The 22,664-nt window shown below is 39.2% G+C and overlaps 3 protein-coding genes across 4 annotated transcripts; all 3 read right to left on the reverse strand.

Annotated features, from left to right (window-relative positions):
- Positions 1-360: 360 nt before the first annotated feature.
- Positions 361-8,704, reverse strand: setdb1a (SET domain bifurcated histone lysine methyltransferase 1a). Its single transcript, XM_084379138.1, has 10 exons — positions 8,543-8,704; positions 5,057-5,228; positions 4,060-4,160; positions 2,969-3,952; positions 2,091-2,222; positions 1,766-1,973; positions 1,574-1,647; positions 995-1,185; positions 759-882; positions 361-662 (listed from the first exon to the last, which is right to left on the reverse strand). The coding sequence occupies exons 1-10, from the start codon at positions 8,604-8,606 to the stop codon at positions 643-645; spliced, it is 2,070 nt and encodes a 689-aa protein (XP_084235264.1). The 5' UTR covers positions 8,607-8,704; the 3' UTR covers positions 361-642.
- A 408-nt stretch (positions 8,705-9,112) lies between these two features.
- LOC311272963 (histone-lysine N-methyltransferase SETDB1-B-like) lies at positions 9,113-13,226 on the reverse strand. Its single transcript, XM_084379757.1, has 6 exons — positions 12,899-13,226; positions 11,847-12,344; positions 11,215-11,416; positions 10,988-11,061; positions 10,308-10,498; positions 9,113-10,224 (listed from the first exon to the last, which is right to left on the reverse strand). The coding sequence occupies exons 2-6, from the start codon at positions 12,337-12,339 to the stop codon at positions 10,117-10,119; spliced, it is 1,068 nt and encodes a 355-aa protein (XP_084235883.1). The 5' UTR covers positions 12,340-12,344; positions 12,899-13,226; the 3' UTR covers positions 9,113-10,116.
- A 174-nt stretch (positions 13,227-13,400) lies between these two features.
- Positions 13,401-17,381, reverse strand: LOC311272962 (histone-lysine N-methyltransferase SETDB1-B-like). Of its 2 annotated transcripts, none has more exons than XM_084379756.1 (8): positions 17,072-17,381; positions 16,629-16,733; positions 16,139-16,375; positions 15,830-16,003; positions 15,319-15,520; positions 14,931-15,004; positions 14,359-14,549; positions 13,401-14,256 (listed from the first exon to the last, which is right to left on the reverse strand). In XM_084379756.1, exons 2-8 carry the CDS (start codon positions 16,726-16,728, stop codon positions 14,149-14,151), a joined length of 1,086 nt encoding a protein of 361 aa, XP_084235882.1. In that variant the 5' UTR covers positions 16,729-16,733; positions 17,072-17,381; the 3' UTR covers positions 13,401-14,148. The 2 variants fall into 2 exon arrangements, with proteins under 2 accessions (XP_084235882.1, XP_084235881.1); XM_084379755.1 differs by having other exon boundaries at positions 16,109-16,375.
- Between the last annotated feature and the right edge of the window lie 5,283 nt (positions 17,382-22,664).

A 22,664-nucleotide genomic window follows, 5' to 3' on the forward strand; every position in this document is an offset into this window, starting at 1 on the left:
TATAGTCTGGAGGCTCTTACTGCAAAGGCCCAGTCACCTTTACTAAATTGGGATTTTGGGACAGCCAACAGAGCTGCATGATTTTATATTCGATTGTCGTTTCATGTGTCGCTCTTCTGTTCCTATCGGAAATTAGCTCCCATAGTCTGCTGGATTTTTGTGTCAAAGATGATACTAAAAGTCTGACATTGATACGTATCAGCCGATATACACACATTTTTTAACAATGACTTTTAACTGACTTGTGACAAAGATGTGAAAAAGTGGCAGGATATTTTACAGTTTAACAATAAACCTTATTGTTTTATTGTCAGATGACGTCAGTGTACTGAAACAGAAAACTTTCATTTAAAGCAACAGTAAAATTTGAGACAATTTATTTTTATTAAAAGTTGTAATACAAATACACAACAAACGAACAAACAGTGCATTAATATAATGGTTTCATGACAGTTTGTCATTTTTCAGTCGTTCCAATAGGGTACAACCTTCAGCAGCACATGATTCTGGACATCCTGGCCCCAGTTTTTGAAATTGCATGTCACAAATATGAAGCAAGTCTGATCTGAAGCACAACAGTAACCCATGGAGCTTGCAAAACCAACCAGAATGTGCAAGCTTAACACATTCATGGTCCCATCATCATGCCGATTTTGATGACTCTGTAGTACACAAGACATGGATATACAGAGACAAATTAGATATTGGGGATAACCAGAATCACTTTATGATTTTATTTGTTTAATAAATTAATTTACCGTATACTGTAGTAGCCTTAATCTCCTGCCTAGCGTCCTTTTTCAACCCCAACTGCGGCATCATATTCATCATGTGCTCCAAGCGATAGGAGCCTCGGTAGATCCACTCCTTATGTTTATCTCTCTATCCATGAAGACAAACTACTATGAGTAACATACTCTAAAATATACCAGGCAAAAAAAACATCAAAATCCAGTTGGTAATAGTTTAAAGATTGATGATTACAGCTACTGACCTGAAAAACAACCTGTATCAAGCTGCAGTCGACCTTCAGCACCTCACACTTCTGCTGGACTCCTCCAAATTCTGCATTGATTATCTGTCCAACCCTGTACTGCGTCTGGGGCGGGTAAGGCTGGGCCTCTAAATACGTCTTCATAAATTCCTTGTGGTTCTCATCTGGAATATCGTCCAAAGGGTCTGCCACTGTCACAAGAGAAAGAAACAAAGCCCGTCACTCTGCTTACTGGCAGTATAACACAAAGTGCAATGTACAACTGTGGTTCAACATGTAAAAATGTGGGGCTCAGATTCAATTTGGCGTCATATTTGGTCCTTTTTTTTATTCCTTTAAGAGTCAAGATTTTATTGTCATTGCGTTAAGAAAGCCTATGTGATGAGACACTATCATATTTTACACATTCAAAGCCTTCACTTCTGGACTTCACGTGAAGTAAACCCCAGACTTTCCGGGTAGTTTTTTAAAAAACAGCTTTCAAACTTGACCAAACGTGTCCAATTGTCAGAGCGGACAATGTTGTATCTGTTATATTCAGTCAACAGTCAGCGTGTCAGTTAAAAAACTCAAACTTACATGGTCTGCACACCAGGTGAAGTAAAGGTAAGCCAACATAGACTGGCGTTTGATCATCCAAAAAGACCAGGAACCTAAAAAATGAAAAAAATGTCTGCATCAAAACATACTTTGGCTATGGCAACTGCAAAAAAAAAAAAAAAAAAAAAAAAAAGGAGGCAAAAACACTTTAATCCCATTATATTCACAAACCTCATGTGGTTTTTCCTGTTGGGGAGCTCTGCCACAAAACCAGGGCAGAACTGGGGCTCTTCACCTTTGCACTTGACGACCACACGAGTTCCGACATCCAGCTGATCCAGCAGTGGCATGCGGTCAAAGGCAATGTGGTTACCGGAGACGAGGCTCTTACTCTTCTCCTTCTCCTCAAAACCGATCTTGTATTTCAATCTACCATTGTCTGCGAAAAAAACAAAAAAAAACACTTCTACTGAGGATTGCCCTTTTTAGACAGACTAATTTTCTTACAAATAAACTGACTCTTCTTCTCTGATTCGGTTTGTACTTTTTTACTTACCCTTTGTTACCATTTCCAGGATTTTCCCCTGTTTCCAGTCCCTGCCCTTCCTTCTGGCCAGGACATTCATGTTCACGCTGATCTTTAGCAAGCTAGGAGGGTCTTTTGTCTCTGTCCCCACTGGGGTTACTCCTGTCAGCGGTGAGGGAACACAACATGTTACAAACCATGTAAAGCGTTGTTGTCAAATATTGACGCCTTGGGTTGCCGTTGGCCGGAAGCCACCATCCCAAAGCATCAGTATTCGACAACTTGGGGAGAACATTCATCAATCGTTCACCCATCTTTCTCCAGAAAGTTATATAGTGTTGCTTTAATATCTAAATTGATCAACTTAAGCATATACATTTCTAGTCATTCCTATTTTTTTATTTTGAATTGTAAAGATTAAAGTTGCTAAAAGTGAGTGATGTCTAAACATCCACCAAACCAGACACCTTATAAACAAAACTGTCTCAGTGTGGGTAGTCCATTCAGATGGCACTTATTCCCACTTTAGGTTACAAAACATGAAACCGCAAATTGTCCGATCACTGTAAAGTTTCACATCTTGTTCTCTACAATACTGTAAGTTAGTGCCAAAAAACTGTTTTTAATGTTAGGTAGTAAAGTAGTCAGTAGACTGTCTGGCACGACACATTAAATCAGTCAATGCTAACGCTACTAATGCCCTCTACAGGTTCATTCATTTGTGTACAACCCAGACGTGGTTAGCTGTGGTGATAAAATAACATATTCCTTTCTCATGTTTTCCCCCACAATAGGAGTGATATGAAAGCAACGAAGCTTACTTTTAGCACAAATAAAGTTATTCATTCAACAAAAAACTTTTCAAGTGGTCAGGGTGTTTTTGTATGGTGTGTTTTTACAACCATTACCATTGGATTTTGCAGGCGGTGTTGATGTTTTCACCCTGTTGCACTTAGCGTTGGCATTTGCGCTGGCTTGAGGTGTTGATGTTCTTGCTGCGTTGCACTTAGCACCAGTGCTTTTAACTGCAAAGCCCTTAGCACCAGTACCTTTTGGTGTATTGCTCTTGACGTCAGGACTTTTCGCTGCTATGCTCTTAGTGTCAGATCTTTTTGATGCCATGTTCTTGGCATCTAAACTTTTTGCTGCGTTGCACTTAGCACCAGTACTTTTTGCTGCAAAGTCTGAACTTCTTGTTGCGATGCTCTTAGTGTCTGAACTTCTTGCTGCGATGCTCTTAGCGTCTGAACTTCTTGCTGCGATGCTCTTAGCGTCTGAACTTCTTGCTGCGATGCTCTTAGCGTCTGAACTTCTTGCTGTGATGCTCTTAGCGTCTGAACTTCTTGCTGCGTTCCACTTAGCACCAGTACTTTTTGTTGCGAAGCCCTTAGGACGAGTACTTCTTGGTGTGTTGCTCTTAGCGTCAGAACTTTTTGCTGCAACGCTTTTAGCAACAGTATCTGTGTTGACTTCGGGTCTTGCAGGACTTTTAGCAGGTTCCTCATTTTCTGAATCAATTTTTCTCCTCTTGTTTGATCCAGTATTAAAACTAGAGAAAGAATAATCAGAGTAAGATGAGTCCTCCTCTGGTTCCCACTGCGAACCAGAACTCGAACCGTCAAAGGATTCATCTTCTTTATTGGGATCTTGAGGCGCTGGTGGACGAAAAGAACAGCTCTTGCGTGGAGAAAGTCTAGTCAACACCACCACTGGCTGTCTCTTTAGACTGACTAATTGTCTCTTTAGATTGACAAGTTTTTCCTCATTATCTCTCCAGAGGTTCTCACTGTCCTCAGGATTTGGTGACAGGGGAGTAGAGCAAATTGAAGAAGGAGTGCTGGGGACGCAAGTCTCAGTGTAAAGAAACTCAGGTGAGGATGGAGGTGTACTTCCTACAAAATAAAAAAAAAGCACAAGTCAACTTGAAGCCTTTAAACTAAAATAAGCCTGTTTAAATGGACGAAACAAAAGTAAATCTTGTATTTGACTTGCATCTTACCACATCCTTCTGCATTATCATCATCAGAATCTGTTTCTATGTACTCCCACCCCAGCAAAGAGTATTGTTTCTTCACAATTTCTTCACATTCTGCCACAGACCTGAAAGACATCCACAACAAAGCCAACATGAATCAAGCCACAAATACAAAAAAAACATACATTCTTCTTTAATACAGAAAATAAAACATCTTTTACACAAGTGGCCTGGGATTTTTTTTAACTTGCTGGCTTTGGTGCATCTTGTGTATAAGGGCACACTCACACTAGGCAATTGGTACTTTGTCTCTCAAAGTTGAATGTTGTTTCAACTTTTTGTTTGTTTGGATTCAGTCGTCTCATTACTGCTCAGCTCGTCTTGTCGGATATTCATTCCTTTCTTTTCCATCCAAGCTCATTAACACAGCTGCGATTTTCAGGTATGTAAGCTTGACAGCTGCATTACCATTTACCACGGAAGACATCTTTCCACTGAGAGCAAGCAATAAACTGACAGTTGTTGTAACATGTGGAAGGAAGTCCACAAGGCACAGGGGGAAAATGGTTAATTAGGACTTTTTTCACTGCAAATTCTTCACCCAGGGATAGCCTGGGCTGGGAGTTGACTTGAGATAACTTAGCCCCTTTTCACACATACAGCGTGAGCCCAGGGTTATCCTAAGCCCAGGGCTATACGAATCACACTGCTCACCTGCTAACCCCGACTTAAATATCTGTTTGAATACGCAACTAATGTGGCTAATCTTTTTTCTGGAGCAGGGCCAACAAGCCCTCGGCTAAAGTCAGGTTTAGCTCACTTTGGATTGTAACAGGATTGTGCCAGTGTGACAGCTTTCTTACATTATGTCCTTACTCCATGTCCGATGCAACACGATATTGGAGGGCTGTTCCAACAATATTTAAAACCTGCGCTACGTGCAGTATGAAAAGACCTATCATGGTCCAAAGGGCCTTTAAAATATGTGAAAACAAGAGCATAGAGCAGATACAACACTCACTCATAGAGCTTCAGGAGCTGGGTAGCCTGATTCTTCCTCCTGTCCAGCAGAGATTGCAGCAGATCGCATTTCTCCACCATGTCTGAGACCAGCCTGTTCTGATTAACTTCCCCTTGGATCCACTTTTGGAGCTCCCCTTTGGTCATCTCGAGCTCATCTTCCTCCATAATTACTGCAACACACAAGGTTTTAAATTATGTGCTATGTTGTACAGCATGGGTCTTGTTGAGGGCTGGTACTCCATAAATTCTGATTATAAAAAGGATTTTTTTGTTTTGTACAAAAGGCTGCCGACAGGCACACCTATAGAATCACAGCAGATGGATATCACCAGCTCTTGGTCAAAGCCACATGCCATTATGCCTTTGTTTTGGCATCTTCATCAGCTCCTGCTATTGATGGCCAAAATGTAATTGTCTAGCTAATGGCCATTATCAACAAAGTGATCAGAACAAGAGTTTTATTTTCCAATTTAAAAGGAAATTAGAACCTAATTCTGACTAGTCCTAATTCCAGTTCAAGATAATAATAATAATAATAATAATAATAATAATAATATGAATTCAAGATATTGCCCTTCACATCTTAAGTTTTGACCTGTCAGGATGATGCATTTTGAACTGGCATTATGCATGGTCAAAATGTTTAAGGAATAATCGTAATTTGATCATCACTTGACATAAGAAATATCTCAAATTGGACATCACTTTAACTTTCATTCTGCCTTGTTAAAACGTAATTAGATATCTTTAGAGCTTTGACTAGTCTAGACTGAATTATTGGAATCTCTAACTGATTTTTAGTAGTCAGATTGTAATGTAATATCTGTACTCTTTATGCTAGATCGTCAAACTCGTAATGAAAAACTAAGAATTGTTAAAACGGCCATCACAGCACGGATTCTGCTCAGCCACTGTCATTCACTTCTGTCACTCCTGATTTGACTTTGTTGTTGTGTGCCCGATTGTGAGCGACGAAAGAGACACACGCTACACGCACAAAAATAAAACTTATTTTTGCTAGAATCATCTGGTTCGCCAACTTTGGCTCTCAGGCCCCACTTTGAGCAGCCCTATCCATTTGTATCTGGCAAAGTCTATGTAGCTGTTTATGGGATAGACCTGTTGCAGGGTGGTCTAAATGTGGGGGGGAAATCTGTGAAATCTCCCTTTTAGCGTTTTTGACGCCACATTGCCCTTTTAAATGCCTGGATATGTGTCAATCCAACTTTTTATGTCTTTAATGGAGATTTTTGATTTCCATTATTTATTTATGAATTCATTAATGCATTTTTAAATGATGTACTGTTTAATGTTGTTTTTGTAAATCAATTTTTAATTTGAACTATTTATTGTTAAAATATCAAATAATGAATTACCCTTGCAATTTACTCTATTTACTAATAGACTAATACTTTAATTCTTAAACTAATTTATTAATGCCTGTATTTATTGTACAATTAGTTCAATGCTTTATCACTATTTATTTGACATTGTGGTCCTCCATACATAACCAGGACAGTAAACGCACCATTAGTCAACGTTACTTCCTCTGAGCAACGGATCCTCGCGGGGTCACGTCACAAAAACGAGAGATGATCTTAACTGTGGTTGATACCCGATCCTGGCTACACGAACAGCCTCAACGAAAAACAATAATAGATTTTATGAAAGGCACATATTTATAGTGAAGGTATCGACGCGAATCAGTAGGCTTTCCTGAACACCCGCTCAGAAAACTTCAATATGGACATCAGCATAACGGCTTTGTGCTGTTGTTTATCGGTGGTGGTGGAGAAAAACATCCAAAAGATGAGTGTCAAACACGTTGTTCCTCATTAAAGCATTTCTCTTGTAAAAGTTGAGTATTAAGTTAGCAAATACCTTCACTAAGGGATAAAAACTCCCCTGTTGGTGTCTCCGAGTGCTTGTGTTGCTGCGTCTTCTTCGCCTGATTCCGCTGCGCCAAATGGTGAGATGCTCACTACTGCCCCCCTGCGTCCATTCAAACCGTGGATGTATCAACTACCACCATGAAGACACGTTATTATTGAAACTACATTTAGACAAAGACCAGCAAGTCTTTTTTTAATTACCTTGATTGTTTTTAAACAATACATTTTCTTATTCTATACATACACAGAAACAAAAGAAATAGATACTTCCATGACAGAAATATGCAAAAAATAAACGATTAAAGTGGCACTATGTAGTTTTGAAGAAGATTGATGCTGACAGTATTTATAAAAAGGTAATAATACAAAATCAGAAATATTTATTTTTAACTTGATTAACAAGCTGGTCTCAGAGGAAAATAACATCCCCAAAACGCTGTTTGAAGCTACAAAACGTGGCAGAGTCCGCCAAATATAAACAAAATAAAGTAAAACAGTATGAAATCGTGTTGTCCTTTAAGGTCAGTTTTTTATTTAGTTTATTCAGTCATGAAAGCAAAGAGAGTTTGTTTTTCCAAATCAGTCAATCTTTCTGATCCGATTAAATTTTCCTCCTAGAAACTTCATCATGCACAAACTAACCAATTTAACACACAGTACTCAAATTACTTAGGTATATTGGGATATGGGTGCATTTTTTGCAATAAAGAGTCAAATGAAATGTTGTTTTCCAGGCCAGAATTATGTTTGGGGACCAAAAATATCAACAAAACACAAAATAAAAACTCAGATGTCACAGAATAAACATATCCCAATATTCCTGACTAATTTTGAGCAGTGTACATTTGAACCACACAAATGGTTTTCTTAAATCAGGTTTAATACTGAAGAGTTTGCATAAATTAATCATTTTGGTTCATTCTTATTACAGGTTGTTAATTGTGCCAGCACCGAAAGATATATGCCGAAAACCAGCGCGTTTGTACAGAAGTAATATAACAAGAGTTATACTGAGAAATTGAATGATGTATTTTTATAAATTAGAAACTACAATTGTTAAATAATATTGATGATAATAATAATAATAATAATAACAACAACAACAGATCATGCTACTGAAGTAAAAATTTCATTCCCAAAATACGACTTATTTGATCATTTCAATGTATAATTTTGAATACATATTATTACTGTATATATTCTGTTAGAGACAGAGATATAACTTCCTTCTTGACCTTTATCGGCTTATTGATTTATTCATTTTCAAAATAAAACTCTGTCTAAACAACGCAGGACACAACAGGTGGCTGGGTATTCGCATAGCATTCTGGGTAGTGGTCGATTCGCTATGATTTATCTCTTTTGTTTCCATGCATTTTGCCTACAACCACGAGCACACAGCGACAACCAACACAAATAAACAAAAAATCTGATACTACTCGACTCTGAACAAAAGTAAGGACATAAACTTTAATGAAATGGAAGAATTGGCTGCTACTGCATGTTGTGTCCACATGCTTTGTTCATCTGTAGCTCCTTTTCATGCATATTTAACTGTCTCGACAGGAATCTAATCCAAGTTAGTTGCTCACCTGTGCTTTTCGTTTTGAAAAATAAACGGAGGTCAAGTTGTTTTCCTGCTCTTTTAGACGCCATTCTGGCCTGCGGTGCTGCGTTCACTGCTCTGACCTCCTCGTCCCGTCTTCCTGCCACTTTCCAGATCAGATCGGATCCCGCCCCTCCCACTTTTGACTGTGGGTCCACGGCCACGGCCACGGTCATTTGGATTTGTTCATCCCTACCCACATTTGATCGATCATGTGACCAATCAACACACATGATGATGTGAGTAACTATAAGAAGAGTAAGGCTTTGCAGAAACCTGGCTTTGTTGAAGCTGCTGATGGCAATAAAACCTAATTACATTAAATCTGAAGACTATTTGAGTTTATTTGCATCTATGAATCATGTTGTTAGGTCTGAACCCATCTGGCTTAGTGAAGATTTCTTAACAACTTACAGGCAACTGCACTGTGGTGCACTGAGTGAAGTGTTGGGCATTTGTGACAACCAGAACAAAAGACCAAGTTGAACAAGATTGAGAAATCACATTTTTATGGAAAAGAGACTGAAACTTGCAAATGACAATCTGATATACAATGTAAAATATCTTTTACTTTTATTGACAGAGTGCTGTACAGAGAAATGAAATAAATGAATATCCAATTGTAGAGTAAAATAGTTATTGTTTAAAAATTGCTGTGCTAAATGATAATCAAGTGTGAAGAAATCATGACAGATGGTTGAAATGTGTTATTCCGCACCTGTTGATTGAATGTGCACCTATCATCTGAATCACTGTAACAAATATAAGGAGGGCGCTCTGTATTCAAGAGTTGGATCAATTTTCATAGGCTTTGGTCTGTGTGTGATCTCATGTTTTGCTGTCAGCAATAAAACTGTTTTTACATATATATATATATATACATACATATGTACATATACATATACCAACACACACACACAGAGTTTGTCAATCATATCACATCAATTACGTAAGGAGAAGCTTAACAGATGTATTCTCTCCGATCTCAAACATGCACAAAATAGATTTGAAAGATTTGAAAGTAACACAACACCCAACAGGACATTTTAAAGATTATTGTACCTGAGGGTCAACCATCTCATGTGATCTCAGTAGGAATCAGATGTAAAAACAAAAAAAAGGACACTTAAGTGATGCAACAAGTTGCTGGAGTAATGCTTTGCAGTGACGAAAAACAAAAACTTCTTATCTTCTTCTTATCAACAGCTGTGCTTTCTGTTGCATGGCACACCCTCAGCTGCTCCAGAAGTTACGTTAGCTTTCGTTTCCGTGGAGACCTGCTTCTCATCGGCCATCGTGGTCCCGCTCAAAAGTAGTGATGTAATCATGCAGATTTTAAATCCCAAATATCAAACATTTTTTCACTTATTGAGGCGGCCCTGATGAGTCTGTGAACAGTGCAGGAGGTTTAAGACTGGATCTGTAAGCTTGTTACATCACCAGATAACCTGGCCTGAACATTGGTACTGATCGAGGTCCAAGATAAGACTTGTCTTGCAATTGTTAGGAGGGTGAACAGGGGATAAATCGTCCACAAACTCCTGGAGTCTGAGCTCAGCTTTACTCAGAAGCATCTTTGCGCTCTTTCGCTTCTTTCAGTTCCAAAAATCTTGCCATGTGTTGAAGTCGTATGGAGCCTCGATGGATCCACTCTTTGTGTTGATTATCCTGAGAGTGACAAAAAAAAGCAACATTACACCAAAGAAATCAGATATAGAACATCAGTAACAGCAGTGTTGAATGATACTCACCTGAAAAACGACCAGTATCAAGCTGCTGTCAACCTCTTCCACCTGACACTTCTGCTGGACTCCATCGAACTCTACATACAGGCTCTGTTCGGCGCTGTACTGAGTTAAATGTGGGTACGGCCAGTCCTTCAGGTACTTATTCATGAAAGATTTGTGAGAACCGTCTGGAAGGTCGTCTATAACACTTTCCACTGTCAAAAAACACAAAGAGTTTGTTACTCTTTTTACTGAAATGTCTGGCAGTACACCTGGAAATACCTGTACTCTCATAGCTCACAAAGTTAATTCATCATAATGTTTCACATTAAAAGATTCCCAGTGGCTCAACAGGCATAAACCCCCTTATCATGAAAGTTTCAAATGTTAAACATCTGGGGGAATTACTGAATGTACAGTATCTTTGTCAGAGCAATAAAATGGTGAGTTTGAAACGACTATTTTCTTGTAATGATGGATTTTGTGCTGTGGACAGTTTACATTTCACTGAATTAATCAAGACATCAAGTAAACATGGAGGACATGTTAAGTTCCCATGAACAGCTAAAACATCAAATTAACACTTTTTGACTTTTAACATGGAAGTGTCTGACCAAAATTTGATTACATACAAAAATATCTCAGAGGAGGAGGAAAAATAATAGAAATAAAATAAAGAAAAGTATCAAAAAAGGCAAACTTACATGGTTTGCACACCAGGTGAAAAGCGGGTAAACCAACATAAACCGGCACATGATCATCTTGAAAGACCAAGAACCTGTCAAATTAAAATGTGTCTTACGTCAAATCACAGCTTTACTAAAGCATCTGGGTTTCCTGTCAGAAATTGTGAGGTATTATTTTCTTCTAAAAATGCCAAAAACGATTCCTGTTCATAGATGACGGGATAAACACTGATTCACACACAAACCTTAGGCGGTTCTTTCTGCTGGGCAGCTCTGCCATAATACCGGGCCGGAACACGTTGCTCTGCTCGTGACACGCGACCACCACTCGAGCACCGACATACAGCTGCTCCAGCTTTGGCGTGGTGTTGTAGGCAATGTGGTGGCCAGACACAAGGCTCCTCCCCTTTTCTTCAAAACTAACTTTGTACTTCAACCGTCCGTCTTCTGCAAGAGTGAAATAAGTAGAATCACCACTGTGTCATTTTTTGCTTCACTGTGGTTTGAAATCAATTACATGTCAGGAATATCTATCTATTTATCTATCTATACCCACATATATACATATATATAAATTATATAGTGCTGCAGCTAACAATTAGTTTTGATAACGATTAAGCTGTGAATTTACATTTTTGATGAATAAATGATCATTGAGTCTGTAAAATGTCTGAAAATAGTAAAAAAAAATTGCGTCTTTAAAAAAAAAAAGTTTTGTTGGACCAAGAAAGCTCAAATAAAAGTCAGATTCTGAAAATATATAAAAATCGAAAATCTAAATAATAATTAAATATCAATGAACTGAGCTAACATTTCAGCCTAAATGCTGAGTGATGTTTTAAAATGTTGCGATCAATTTCCTGCCAAAATGTCTTACCCCTTGTTAATATCTCCACTATTTTTCCCCGTTGCCATCTCATGGGCTTCCGCCTCGCTAGGACCACCATGTCCACTTTGACTTCTTCCTCTGGCAAGCTAGGACGGGTCTTCGTGGTTTCATTCGAGACATAAGAAAAAGCTGAGGATATTATTACAGGGGCTACTTCGGTCACCTTCTTGTCCTTTTTTTGACTCGTTTTTGCTGTAGATGTTCTTTTTGCCTCACTCTTGGTGGGTTTACCAGTTTTCCATTCATCCTTTGAAACTGAGAAATCAGAGTCACTTGAACCAGCCTCTGGCTCCCATTGCATATCCGAATCAGAGCCGCTGCGGGAGTCGACTTCACTGTAGAACTGCTGGGGCGTTGGTGGTCGCAGAGCGCTGACTTTATATTCAGGGAGCCTGGTCAAGACCACCACTGCCTTCCTCATCACTTTCTTGTTCGGAGGTTCATTTGTAGAAGGAACAGACTTACACTGGGAACCAGACATATTTTCTGTGAAGAAAGAAGCATTGTTGAAATTGTGGCCTGCAACAAACAAAAAACCTACAGAGGAGATTATTGTGCACGACTCGAAAATTAATTGACAACAATTCTGATAAATGAAGAGTGGTAGGGCTGCACTATATGGTAAAAAAACCTAATAAATTACCCTGTTGTTTGTTTGATTCACACAAAAACAATGTTTCTTCATGCTGACTCAATGGTATTAGTGAAAATTCTGATTAAAATAAAAATACTAAACTGATTTCATGTTGCAATACTGTTTTGATTGCTAATGTGTTATGTATTTAATTGCAAAAATATTTTTATAGGAACAATAGGTAGGTCTATAGGTACAAAAGGTAGCCAATCGTCAAGATGAGAATCTTGACCAGTTTTGTCTTTTAAAGGCATTCAGCAGACACTGTTGCGTGGAGACGAGAGGAGCTTTGATGCGTTTTGACTCACCTGAACTCATTTGTGAGCTAAAATCTTAAAACTTCAACGACAGCTAATCATCTTTGCGTTACTCATCATAGCTTTTTGCACCAAAACGGACATCTTACCTGTTGTGCCCTGATTATCCGCTTCAAAAGGAAAAAAAACTGTGCTAACTAACTATCCAGTGTGTCTTGGCAGAAGCTAGCTATCAGCGGTAGCACCGCTAGCTAGCTAGCTGGCACTGAAAAAACAACAGGTTTAAAAGGCACACAGATGAACCGTCGTCTTGAGTTTGTGCCACTACTGTAACGGATTGCAAATTATTCAAAATGACTCGCAATTTTTCCCTGCTACAGATGTGTATTGAACAAGATTAGCGCAAACACAGCTCCATGTTGGGCTTGTGTTATGCTTGTGTCTTCTTCTCCTGTTGCATGCGCTACTTCTTCTTCGTGTCATTAATGGCGGTCACGGAACAACAAAATGTCGCATCACCGCCACCTGCTGGCGTGGAGTATGAATCCATAAACATTTACTGTTTAGTTACAGGCAATTGCATAGTCAAGCTACACAGAGTCAAGACTTGGACATGTTGGGACACACAGCAAAAAAGAAGAGAAAGTTGACCAGAATTGAGAAATCATTTATTTAAATACATCTCTAGAAATTAGGCTGACACTGACACATGATTAGCTTATATACAGTACAATGTAAAAACATATTTTACTTCTATTACTTACAAAATGAAACAAAAGAAGGACAAACATAATACTATACAAAGCATTTCATATATTGTGGAAAATTGCAATTACTGGTGAGATCTGCAAAACAACTGAGGGGAAGACAGATGTGAGTTGATTTTCTGTAATGAAGTGAGTTAAACAAAAACAGTGTACATAAATCCAAGACCAAAGAACAGTTTACGCTCAAACCTGTATAGACAGATTTTGAGTCAAGACTTGTTATGTCCTGCCTCCTGCATACTCAACCCAGGCACCATCTCTCGCCTAAAACAGTCTTTCCACTACTTGAATTAATGGTTGGCACAACTCTAAATTGAAGGTCAGGCTATCGAGACAACTAGTCGTGACCGTGCAGAAAAATAAGTGTCTGTGAGAGCGAGAAGTGAAACACCAAATTGAGTCTCATGCCGGCAGCTTAAAAAAAACTTACACGACAATTTGTACTTGATGTTCGCAGTCTAGTCGTTTATTACATCCCACGCAGAGCAAGCTGCGGCTAATTCAAAAAATCACCAACCCCTCACCGCAAGTCTTATTTAGTGCTGAAATTCTTTAGTCCATAATTCCCAAAACAATCCAACGGCACATCACTTCAAGGTAATAATGATGTGAAAATCTGTGTCCATGGGCTTTTAGTCAGAGTCACTCTCGTACTCTTGCAGTGCTTTCAATTCCAAAAATCTTGACATGTGTTCAAGTCGTATGGAGCCTCGATGGATCCACTCCCTGTGTTGATTTTCCTGAGAGTGACAAACAGGCTTCGTTATAAATACAGAAATCCATTTTTTTATTTTTTTAAAAGGAAAACAACGTCAGTAACTGCAGCGTTAAATGTTACTGACCTGAAAAACGACCTGTATCAAGCTGCTGTCAACCACCTGCACCTCACACCTCTGCAGGACTCCATTTAATTCTGCATTTAGGCTCTGTCCCGCGATGTAATGGGTTAAATGTGGGTATGGCCAGTCCCTCAGGTACTGACTCATAAAAGAGCTGTGACGGGTGTTTGCAACGTCGTCCAAAACATTTTCCACTGTCGAAAAAAAAAACACAAAAAGAATGTTGTTCACCAAAAAGCATCAGGTTTCAAGAAAACTACTTTTTGTCTGACTATATATTGTCCCAGAAATACTTGCAATACACAATATTACTGTAATTTTAAGACTATTACACTCCACTGATATAATTATGATATATTAGCATAATAATGCGAGTACATCCTTTTAAAAAAAATAATTAACTTTAAATTCTTAATATTCAGACATAAGAACTGGGATGTGAAAAGATATTAAAATATCCTGTATTAGAAAAGGTAAATCAAATAAGACCCAGCTAGTTATTCTGGCATCATGTTGGCTAAAACATTGGTGACATATGTATGTGAAAAAGAAACAAGTGTGACAGCTCAACTTACATGGTCTGCACACCAGGTGAAGTGAAGGTAAACCAACGTAAACCGGCATGTGATCATCCTGAAAGACCAAGAACCTGGAAAACGAAAAGATGTTTTACAAATTCAAAACTTTATGGGGGCATGTATTTGGATTTTCTCTAAGAAATTGTGAGATATTTTTTTTATCCTAAAAATGCAAACGAAATTCTGTTGGTTCAGATGCCACTGTCATCTGAACCAACCTGATGAGGCAGAATTTTGCAACAGAAAACAGATGAACTATTTTACATCTTGAGAAATGAGTGAATCGTTCGTGCTCACATGACCTCCAGGTCAACAACACACAACGTTTTACATTTTAAAGAAACACTGCTACAAGAATTCTTGCTACAAAGGGATAAATGCTCACCTTAGGCGGTTCTTTCTGCTGGGCAGCTCTGCCAAAATACCAGGCCGGAACAGGGAATTGTTGTCTTGACACTTGACTACCATGCGAGCACCGACATACAGCTGCTCCAACCTCGGTGTGGTGTCAAAGGCAATGTGGTGGCCAGACACAAGGCTCCTCCCCTTTTCTTCAAAACTAACTTTGTACTTTAATCGTCCATCCTCTGCAAATGAAGAAATGTCAATGAGTGAAACTGGTAAAATCAACATTGCGTCATTATTTGCGTCAAATTGCCTTGAATGCACTTATATTACACTGAACGCAGACTTAAAAGAGGTAATATTATGCTTTTGGGGTTTTTGCCTTTCCTTTATTGTGTTATGTTGTATGTAAAAGGTCTGCGAAGTGAATAAGCCCAAAGTCCACGCCAAAGGGAGCTACTCTGTCCCACAGAAAACACTGCTCCTGCACTGCCTGAAACTGTGTTACATATGATTGTGATCAATTTCCTACCCCTAAAGAATTTTCTTACCTTTTGTTATCATGTCCACAATTTTTCCCCGTTGCCATCTCATGGGCCCCCTCTTCGCCAGGACAATCATGTCCACGTTGACCTCTTCTTCTGGCAAGTTAGGCCTGATCTTTGTGGTTTCACTCGAAGAATGGGAAAAAGCTGATGATACTATGACAGGGGCCGGTTCTGACACTGCGGAAAAACAAAATGTTTTCTATTAAAACTAATGAGCTTGAGGGATTGGAAAATACGCATAGCTTGTCATGAGTATTTTCAGGAAAATAAACATGTATGCACCATCATAGAGGTCAAGGGAAGAATTTTCACCCTCTGGTTCACACTGCATATCAGAATCAGAGCTGCTGAGAGATTCGTCTTCACTGTAGAACTGCGGAGGAGTTGGTGGTCGAAGGGCGCTGATCTTGTAATCGGGGAGTCTGGTCAAGACCACCACCGCTTCTTTTATTCCACTGAGAGAGTCAGAACTGTCCTCCATTTGTGTTTTGTTGCTGGGAGTTGCACTTGTGGAGGGAACGGACTCAAATTGGGACCCAGACATGTTTTCTGCAAAGAAAAAAACAAGGATTTTGAGCTTGTTTGTCCCAAAAAATCAGTATAAAGTAAAGTGAATATTTTTATTTATGAGTTAAGGACATCACTTTGCGTTTTTTCCACTACTTTTTTGACATTTGACAAGTAGTTAATTGATAAGTCAGTTTGCCAAGAATGTACTTTTTGGATATTGAGGTTGAACTTGAAATGACTTAAAAAAAACTACAATGTTTATTTTCCAGTTAACACAATTATATACACTTACCATCATCATCTCTTTCCTCTGTAGATTCTGTCCTTCTCTTGTTTTCTAGCCCAGACTGGTGGACCTGAGAGATTCTCGTCTCCATCTCAGTCACCTCCATAACCACTGCAACATAAAATAAAGGTTTGAAATCCAGGAGATGCCCCATAACATACTGTACGAGCGGATGAGCCAGCTGTAAGGACACAGACTGCTGTGCCAGGCCATTATATTGGCATGGTCAGTAAATCATCTGATATAATTAAGTGGTCAATGGTCATTATCGCATGAGAGGACCAGGATACAGAAGCTTTGGTGCGTTTAACGTATTGACTTATTGCTTTATTAACATCATTTGACATAAGCTAGCTCGTTTGTACATAGAAAGTAGAAAGTTTAGTAGCTATAATTTATAACCTGGAAACGTAGCGTTGTGTGCACTTGTACCAAGACTGACAGCTTACCTGCTGTTGTGTCCTGATTATCCGCTTCAAAGCGACAAAAGTCTGTTCACCACAATGTAACAGCTAAGGTCAATAATATTTAAGCGTGTCGTCACTGAAACTAGCTGTTTGGTTAGCAGCGCTAGCCTCCACTACTAGCTCAGAAGTTAGCACTGAAAAATGCCAAAGGTTTAAGAGACGCACAGGTAAACCGCTGTCTTGTTTTGTTATCACCACTGTTACAAATTGTGCACAATTACTTGCAGTTTTGTCCTGCTACGTATTCAAATAAATTTGCATAAACGGGTCTTCCTCCATTTTAACTTCCGGGTTTTCTTCTTCTTCTTGTTGTTTTATTGCGGTTGGCCAACATTTTGGTACATTACCGCCACCAGCTGGTGTGGATCGGGACTCTAACATTTACATTTACTAATTCTGATAATGAAAGGAAAATAATACTAAATAATAATAATAATAAAATGGAAAAAAATGAATAAAATAATAATGTATAGGTTCCTTCAGCATCATATTTTGTACAATAAAGTGTAACATGTTCCACCGTCTCCTCTTGGCCACAAAAGTCACATCTTGTGATGTTACCAAACGCTACCTTTGTACGGAAGCCCTAAAGGGCCATGCATTCATACATTTTATTTCCTCCATTTTCCCGTGATAATGAGTTAATTTCATATGTTTTTCTCAAGATCTCGAGTTATTATCTCGAAATAACAACTGCCGTTTTCCCGAGATAACGGGATAATTTTCTCGAGATCTCGAGATAACGATACTTTGTTTTCCCGAGATAATGATATAATTAATTCGAGATCTCGAGATAATGACTGTGATATGATAGGCCTGAGGTTATGGAGACGCCCGGGACCTCTTAACTGGTCAGCTATGTAGTTAACGACGACATCAGGCTCACTTAGATTGCGCCAACGATATAGCTGAAGCCTTGCTAACCGTTTTTTTAGATTACGCACACTAATGTGTATATTATCTGTAATAGCAAGGCACAATGCTATTTCAGCCTGTGTCAGGCCTTGATTGAAAAGTTATGTGACACAGTGATCGATATGCTCCTGCTCCTCTGACATTGCTACACTGAATGATGTTTCCTGCAATGATTTAATATACTACACTATCATTTTGTTTTCTCAAGATCTCAAATTAATTATATCGTTATCTCGGGAAAACAAAGTTTCGTTATCGCGAGAAAATTATCCCGTTATCTCGGGAAAACGGCAGTTTTTATTTTGAGATAATAACTCGAGATCTCGAGAAAACAAATGAGATTAACTCGTTATCACGGGAAAACGGAGGAAATAAAATGTATGAATGCATGGCCCTTTAGGGCTTCTGTACCTTTGACTGTTAAATATATAGTTTTATATAGACCAATACTAGATATACAGTTCTTCTTCTTCTTCTTCTTCTTCTTCTTCTTCTTCTTCTTCTTCTTCTTCTTCTTCTTCTTGAACTTTGACAGTCAGTGTTGTAAAAAGTACCCAAAAGTCATACTTGAGTAAAAGTCTTAAAGTAGGCTATTTGATATTACATGTACTTCAGTATGAAAAGTTATTTTCTGGCAATGCATTTAGGCTACTTAAGTATCAATAGTACAAGTTAAAGTAACTCAGAGGCAGCATTACATGCAAATGGTGTATTTAGCTGAATAGTAAAAGCAATGCCATTATTATTTTCATTCCAAAAGCAAGACCAGGATCTTTTTTATTAAACAATTAAAAATGTAACTTGTGTGTCATGCAAGAGCAGGAGTTCAATCCCCATGTTTTCAAGAATCAGCTGCTGGTCACAAACAAGTTAATTCACATTCCTTTAGTATGATACAGCTGCATTATTTAGGACAAAATAAAGTATAAAAAGTAAATAATTGCTCCTGAGATTGGCAGATACTTGAACATGATAAGGGCATTGTTATTTTCGACTGAGCTCTTCGACAAAATAAATCTTTCCGTCAGCAGTTAAAACAGAGGCTCTGGGTCAGGTTTCTTGATGCCGTGGTCCCCTGGGTGTGTGCTCAGTAGGTCCATTCAGTCAGAAACACTCAAACACAACCTGATACATGTCTTGTGACGTCCCTGAGAGTGTAATGGCGTCTCCCTTTTGTTCAGAAGTGGGATGATTCTGAAAGCTGCACGGTCAAAAACACGTATTTCTACAGCCAAGAGTGTAACTTCCTGCCCACTTATATTGACTTATTTCCCCCTCCCCCTCTTTCTCAGGTGATCTGCTCCTCCTGGTAGGTGGAGGTGGAGATGGAGCCGTAAGGATCCACCACAGTCTGGGCACAGCGCACCACCGTCACCAGCAGGAAGAAACACAAGAGGCAGAGGAAGAAGAGAGCGAAGCCCAGGTCCACGTCCACCTCAAAGGGCCTCGGAGGGAGAGCAGCCTGGTCCATGTGGCCGATGGTGATGACAGGTGATCACTGTTTATCTCTTTCCTCTCCTTGTCAGTTCAGTTGGACAGGTGTGTGCACATGTGCTCTTGAGATGACGGGGATGACTTGATTTAGGAAAAACAAAACAAAAAGATAAATGAAGTTTAGAAAGGTTACACCAAGATTCTGGATGCAGAGACGGCACATAACAATGATTACAGGATAAGTTCACTCAAATATGAAAATTCAGCCATTATCTATTCGCCTTCATGCTGATGAAATGTTCGATAAAGTTTTGAAGTCCAAAAAACAGGGGGGGAAAAACATATCTGTACAGCTCATTGGCATAATCCAAGTCTTCAAATTGATTTGAAAAGGCCTCATTTACACCCTCAACACACATTTGAGTGGGTGCAACCACAGATATGCACTGACGCTTTTAGCTTAGCATCTATGGTGAAGATTTAAGCTAAAGAAAGGGTGAAAATAACATCTTTTCAAATCAGTTTGGATTCTCAGGGCTTTCGGAGGCATGGATAGTGCTGAACAGGCTGTATGGAGCCATTTTTTCCCCCAAAACATGAAATTGGCATTCATTAAAATTGTACTCCACCAATTTAACACTGCATTAAATCTAAAAAATGTTTGTCTTTTTGTTTTTTCTTCTATCGCATCACATTACACGTATGGGCACCTCTACCACTGACACCTGGGTCAGAGATTATGGTGTGCTATGCTAGTGGCAGCTAATGTACCCTTTAGCTGCTAGCCTTAGACTGAGATGGCAAGGAGGCTATATTGGTCCAGTAAACTCAAATCTTTCCAACTCCATTAAAACAGATTTTCTTTTCCATTTTCAAACTTGTAGTCTTCAGTCAACTGAAGCCGACTCGATTAAATGACCCTCGAGAGCTAAAAAAGGCTTTATACTACTTTTTTCACATGTACAGTAGTACTCCCAAAGATCTGTGACAGACAATGATGTGTAAAATCGATAGAGTTCCCCTGTCATGGATTCCACACGTCAGAGTAAAAACAACATCCATGATTCCCTCAATTAAATCCCTCATCGCTTGGTCTGTAAAATTAAAAGCCAAGATATTGTCTTCAAATTGCTTGTTACCTCTGCCAAGAAGGTTTTCTTTTCACCTGTGTCCATTTGTTTGTTTGTTGGTTGGTTGGTTGGTTGGTTTGTAAGGAGGATGACACAAAAACTACAACACGGATTTCTACAAAACTTGGATTGAGGATGGGATAGACCCCATTAACTTTTGGTGTGGATCCAGATAAAGGGACGGACTCCCTCTCATAATAATGCTTGGATCTTGAAAAAAAGCAGCCGTATTCAGGCGATTGGTTTCGATGAATGAGTGCAGTTTGACGTGGACCCCAGATCTGGTGAAGTTAAATTATGGTAAAGCAATCATGGGTGGTTCAAAATTTAGAGTGATACAGGATTGAGTTTGATTATGGATGAGGCTTGATTAAACTTAAGAGGACTGTTGGACCTCGGCAGAGGTATGCACTCTATGGAGTGCCATTCTAGTTTTTTGTTGTGCGACCAGCAGTCCAAAACCCAAAGATATGTTGTTAACTGTCACAGAAAACATGTGCGTGCTCCACATTCCTGAAGCTGGAATTTAATGATTTTGCTTGAAAAAATACTTAAAGATTAAAAAGAAGTTGTGAATGAGTTTCAGTCGACCGAGGTCTACTATTAGTCAGCTTATCTTTGCAGCTCTACTGTTTATATTTTTGACAAGGTAAACACACCCATAACATGTTCTTCTGAGATATTTCATTATCTGTCATTGATACTCCAGTGCACAAGGCCTTACAGATAGATTAGCTCTCACCAAATTAATTAACAAAACTTTATGACAAAGTTGTCAGTTACATTGTTTTTACATGTTTAAAACTGATTCATGAAGCAGTTTTAATCACTTTAAAAGTTACCAACAAGACAAGATTTTAAAGAGAAACAAACGACAAAACATATGATCAATTAATTTAAAGAAATCATTTCAAACTCACCATTCTACATCGTCATCAGTGACCCAGGCGTTTGTGTCTGTAAAGTCTTTCCACCACCCGTCCAAACCTTTGAGGAGTCTTCATAGCATCTTCGTCTTGTGCCCGTCTGAGGTTCCTTATTACTCCAGTTACATAAGACCGTCATCAGTTACCAAAGGCTTTACTGTCCCCCTCCTCACATGATCATCACAGGAAAAATGAGCAGCCCACAAATTAGCTCCTGCACACACACATACACATGCAAGATACACAAGCATACACTTGCACCGTGCAACCTCCCCCTGGTGTGTAAAGCCTTTATTAATACTTAAGCAGGAATTGAATAACGGTCTACACAGTTCACAAGTGAATCAAACACCCCACAGCTTTTGTTCTGCTGTCAGAAGGACCTTCATCGCTGTCACCAACTAGGCTTCGCACCTCTATTAACTCAAGCACCTCAGGCGACAATGAGCTTATTCATTATACAAGGCTTAAAAGGCAACACAGGAAGGAGGAGAAGGAGGCAAAGATTTAAGGAGGACTGGACGCCGAAGGGGGGCGTGGAGAGGAAAACCCAGACGTTGGAGCAGGAGAAACAAGAGATGCATTAGCAATTAAATTGCCAGATGCGAGAGCAGGGTGGAAATTGACCCTGCCGCTTTAAAATGGAGATTGTTACAGTGAGGCTGCCAGTGACAAGCTCAGTGTGGAGGCTGAAGTGCAGGGCACAGAGGTAAAGTGATCCCACTCCATATGCAATTAGCCAAGGAGGCCTTTGAGGCTGTAGCCAAAATACTGTAAGAGGAAAGCAGCAGCGGAAGAAGGAAGAAACAAGAACTGGTTTCTTTTTAAGATGCATGAATAAGAAGCCACCACTGATCAATCTCAAACTGTCCGACTGGATGAAGAACAACTGTCACTCCGAGATCATTAAGCAAACATGTGAGACACTTTTGGCAACAGCTGGCACCCCAAAAGTGTGGCAGCCAGGTCGTGCTCAGTGTGTCACCACTACACTATGCCATCTGATATTGTAGTGACTCCATGGTGCCTTCAGGTCTACTCTACACCAGTGTAACCAATAACTGATGGATGGTGCTCAGGTCTCCGCTTCAGCACTGACAGAATATCTCCGAGGCACATCTTTCAGCTTCTGAATTATGGCTGCATCATTTGCACTCCATCTGAAGCAGA

The sequence above is a fragment of the Pagrus pagrus genome, assembly GCF_965226575.1.
Source record: "Pagrus pagrus genome assembly, chromosome: 17".
NCBI classification, from domain to species: Eukaryota; Metazoa; Chordata; class Actinopteri; order Spariformes; family Sparidae; genus Pagrus; species Pagrus pagrus.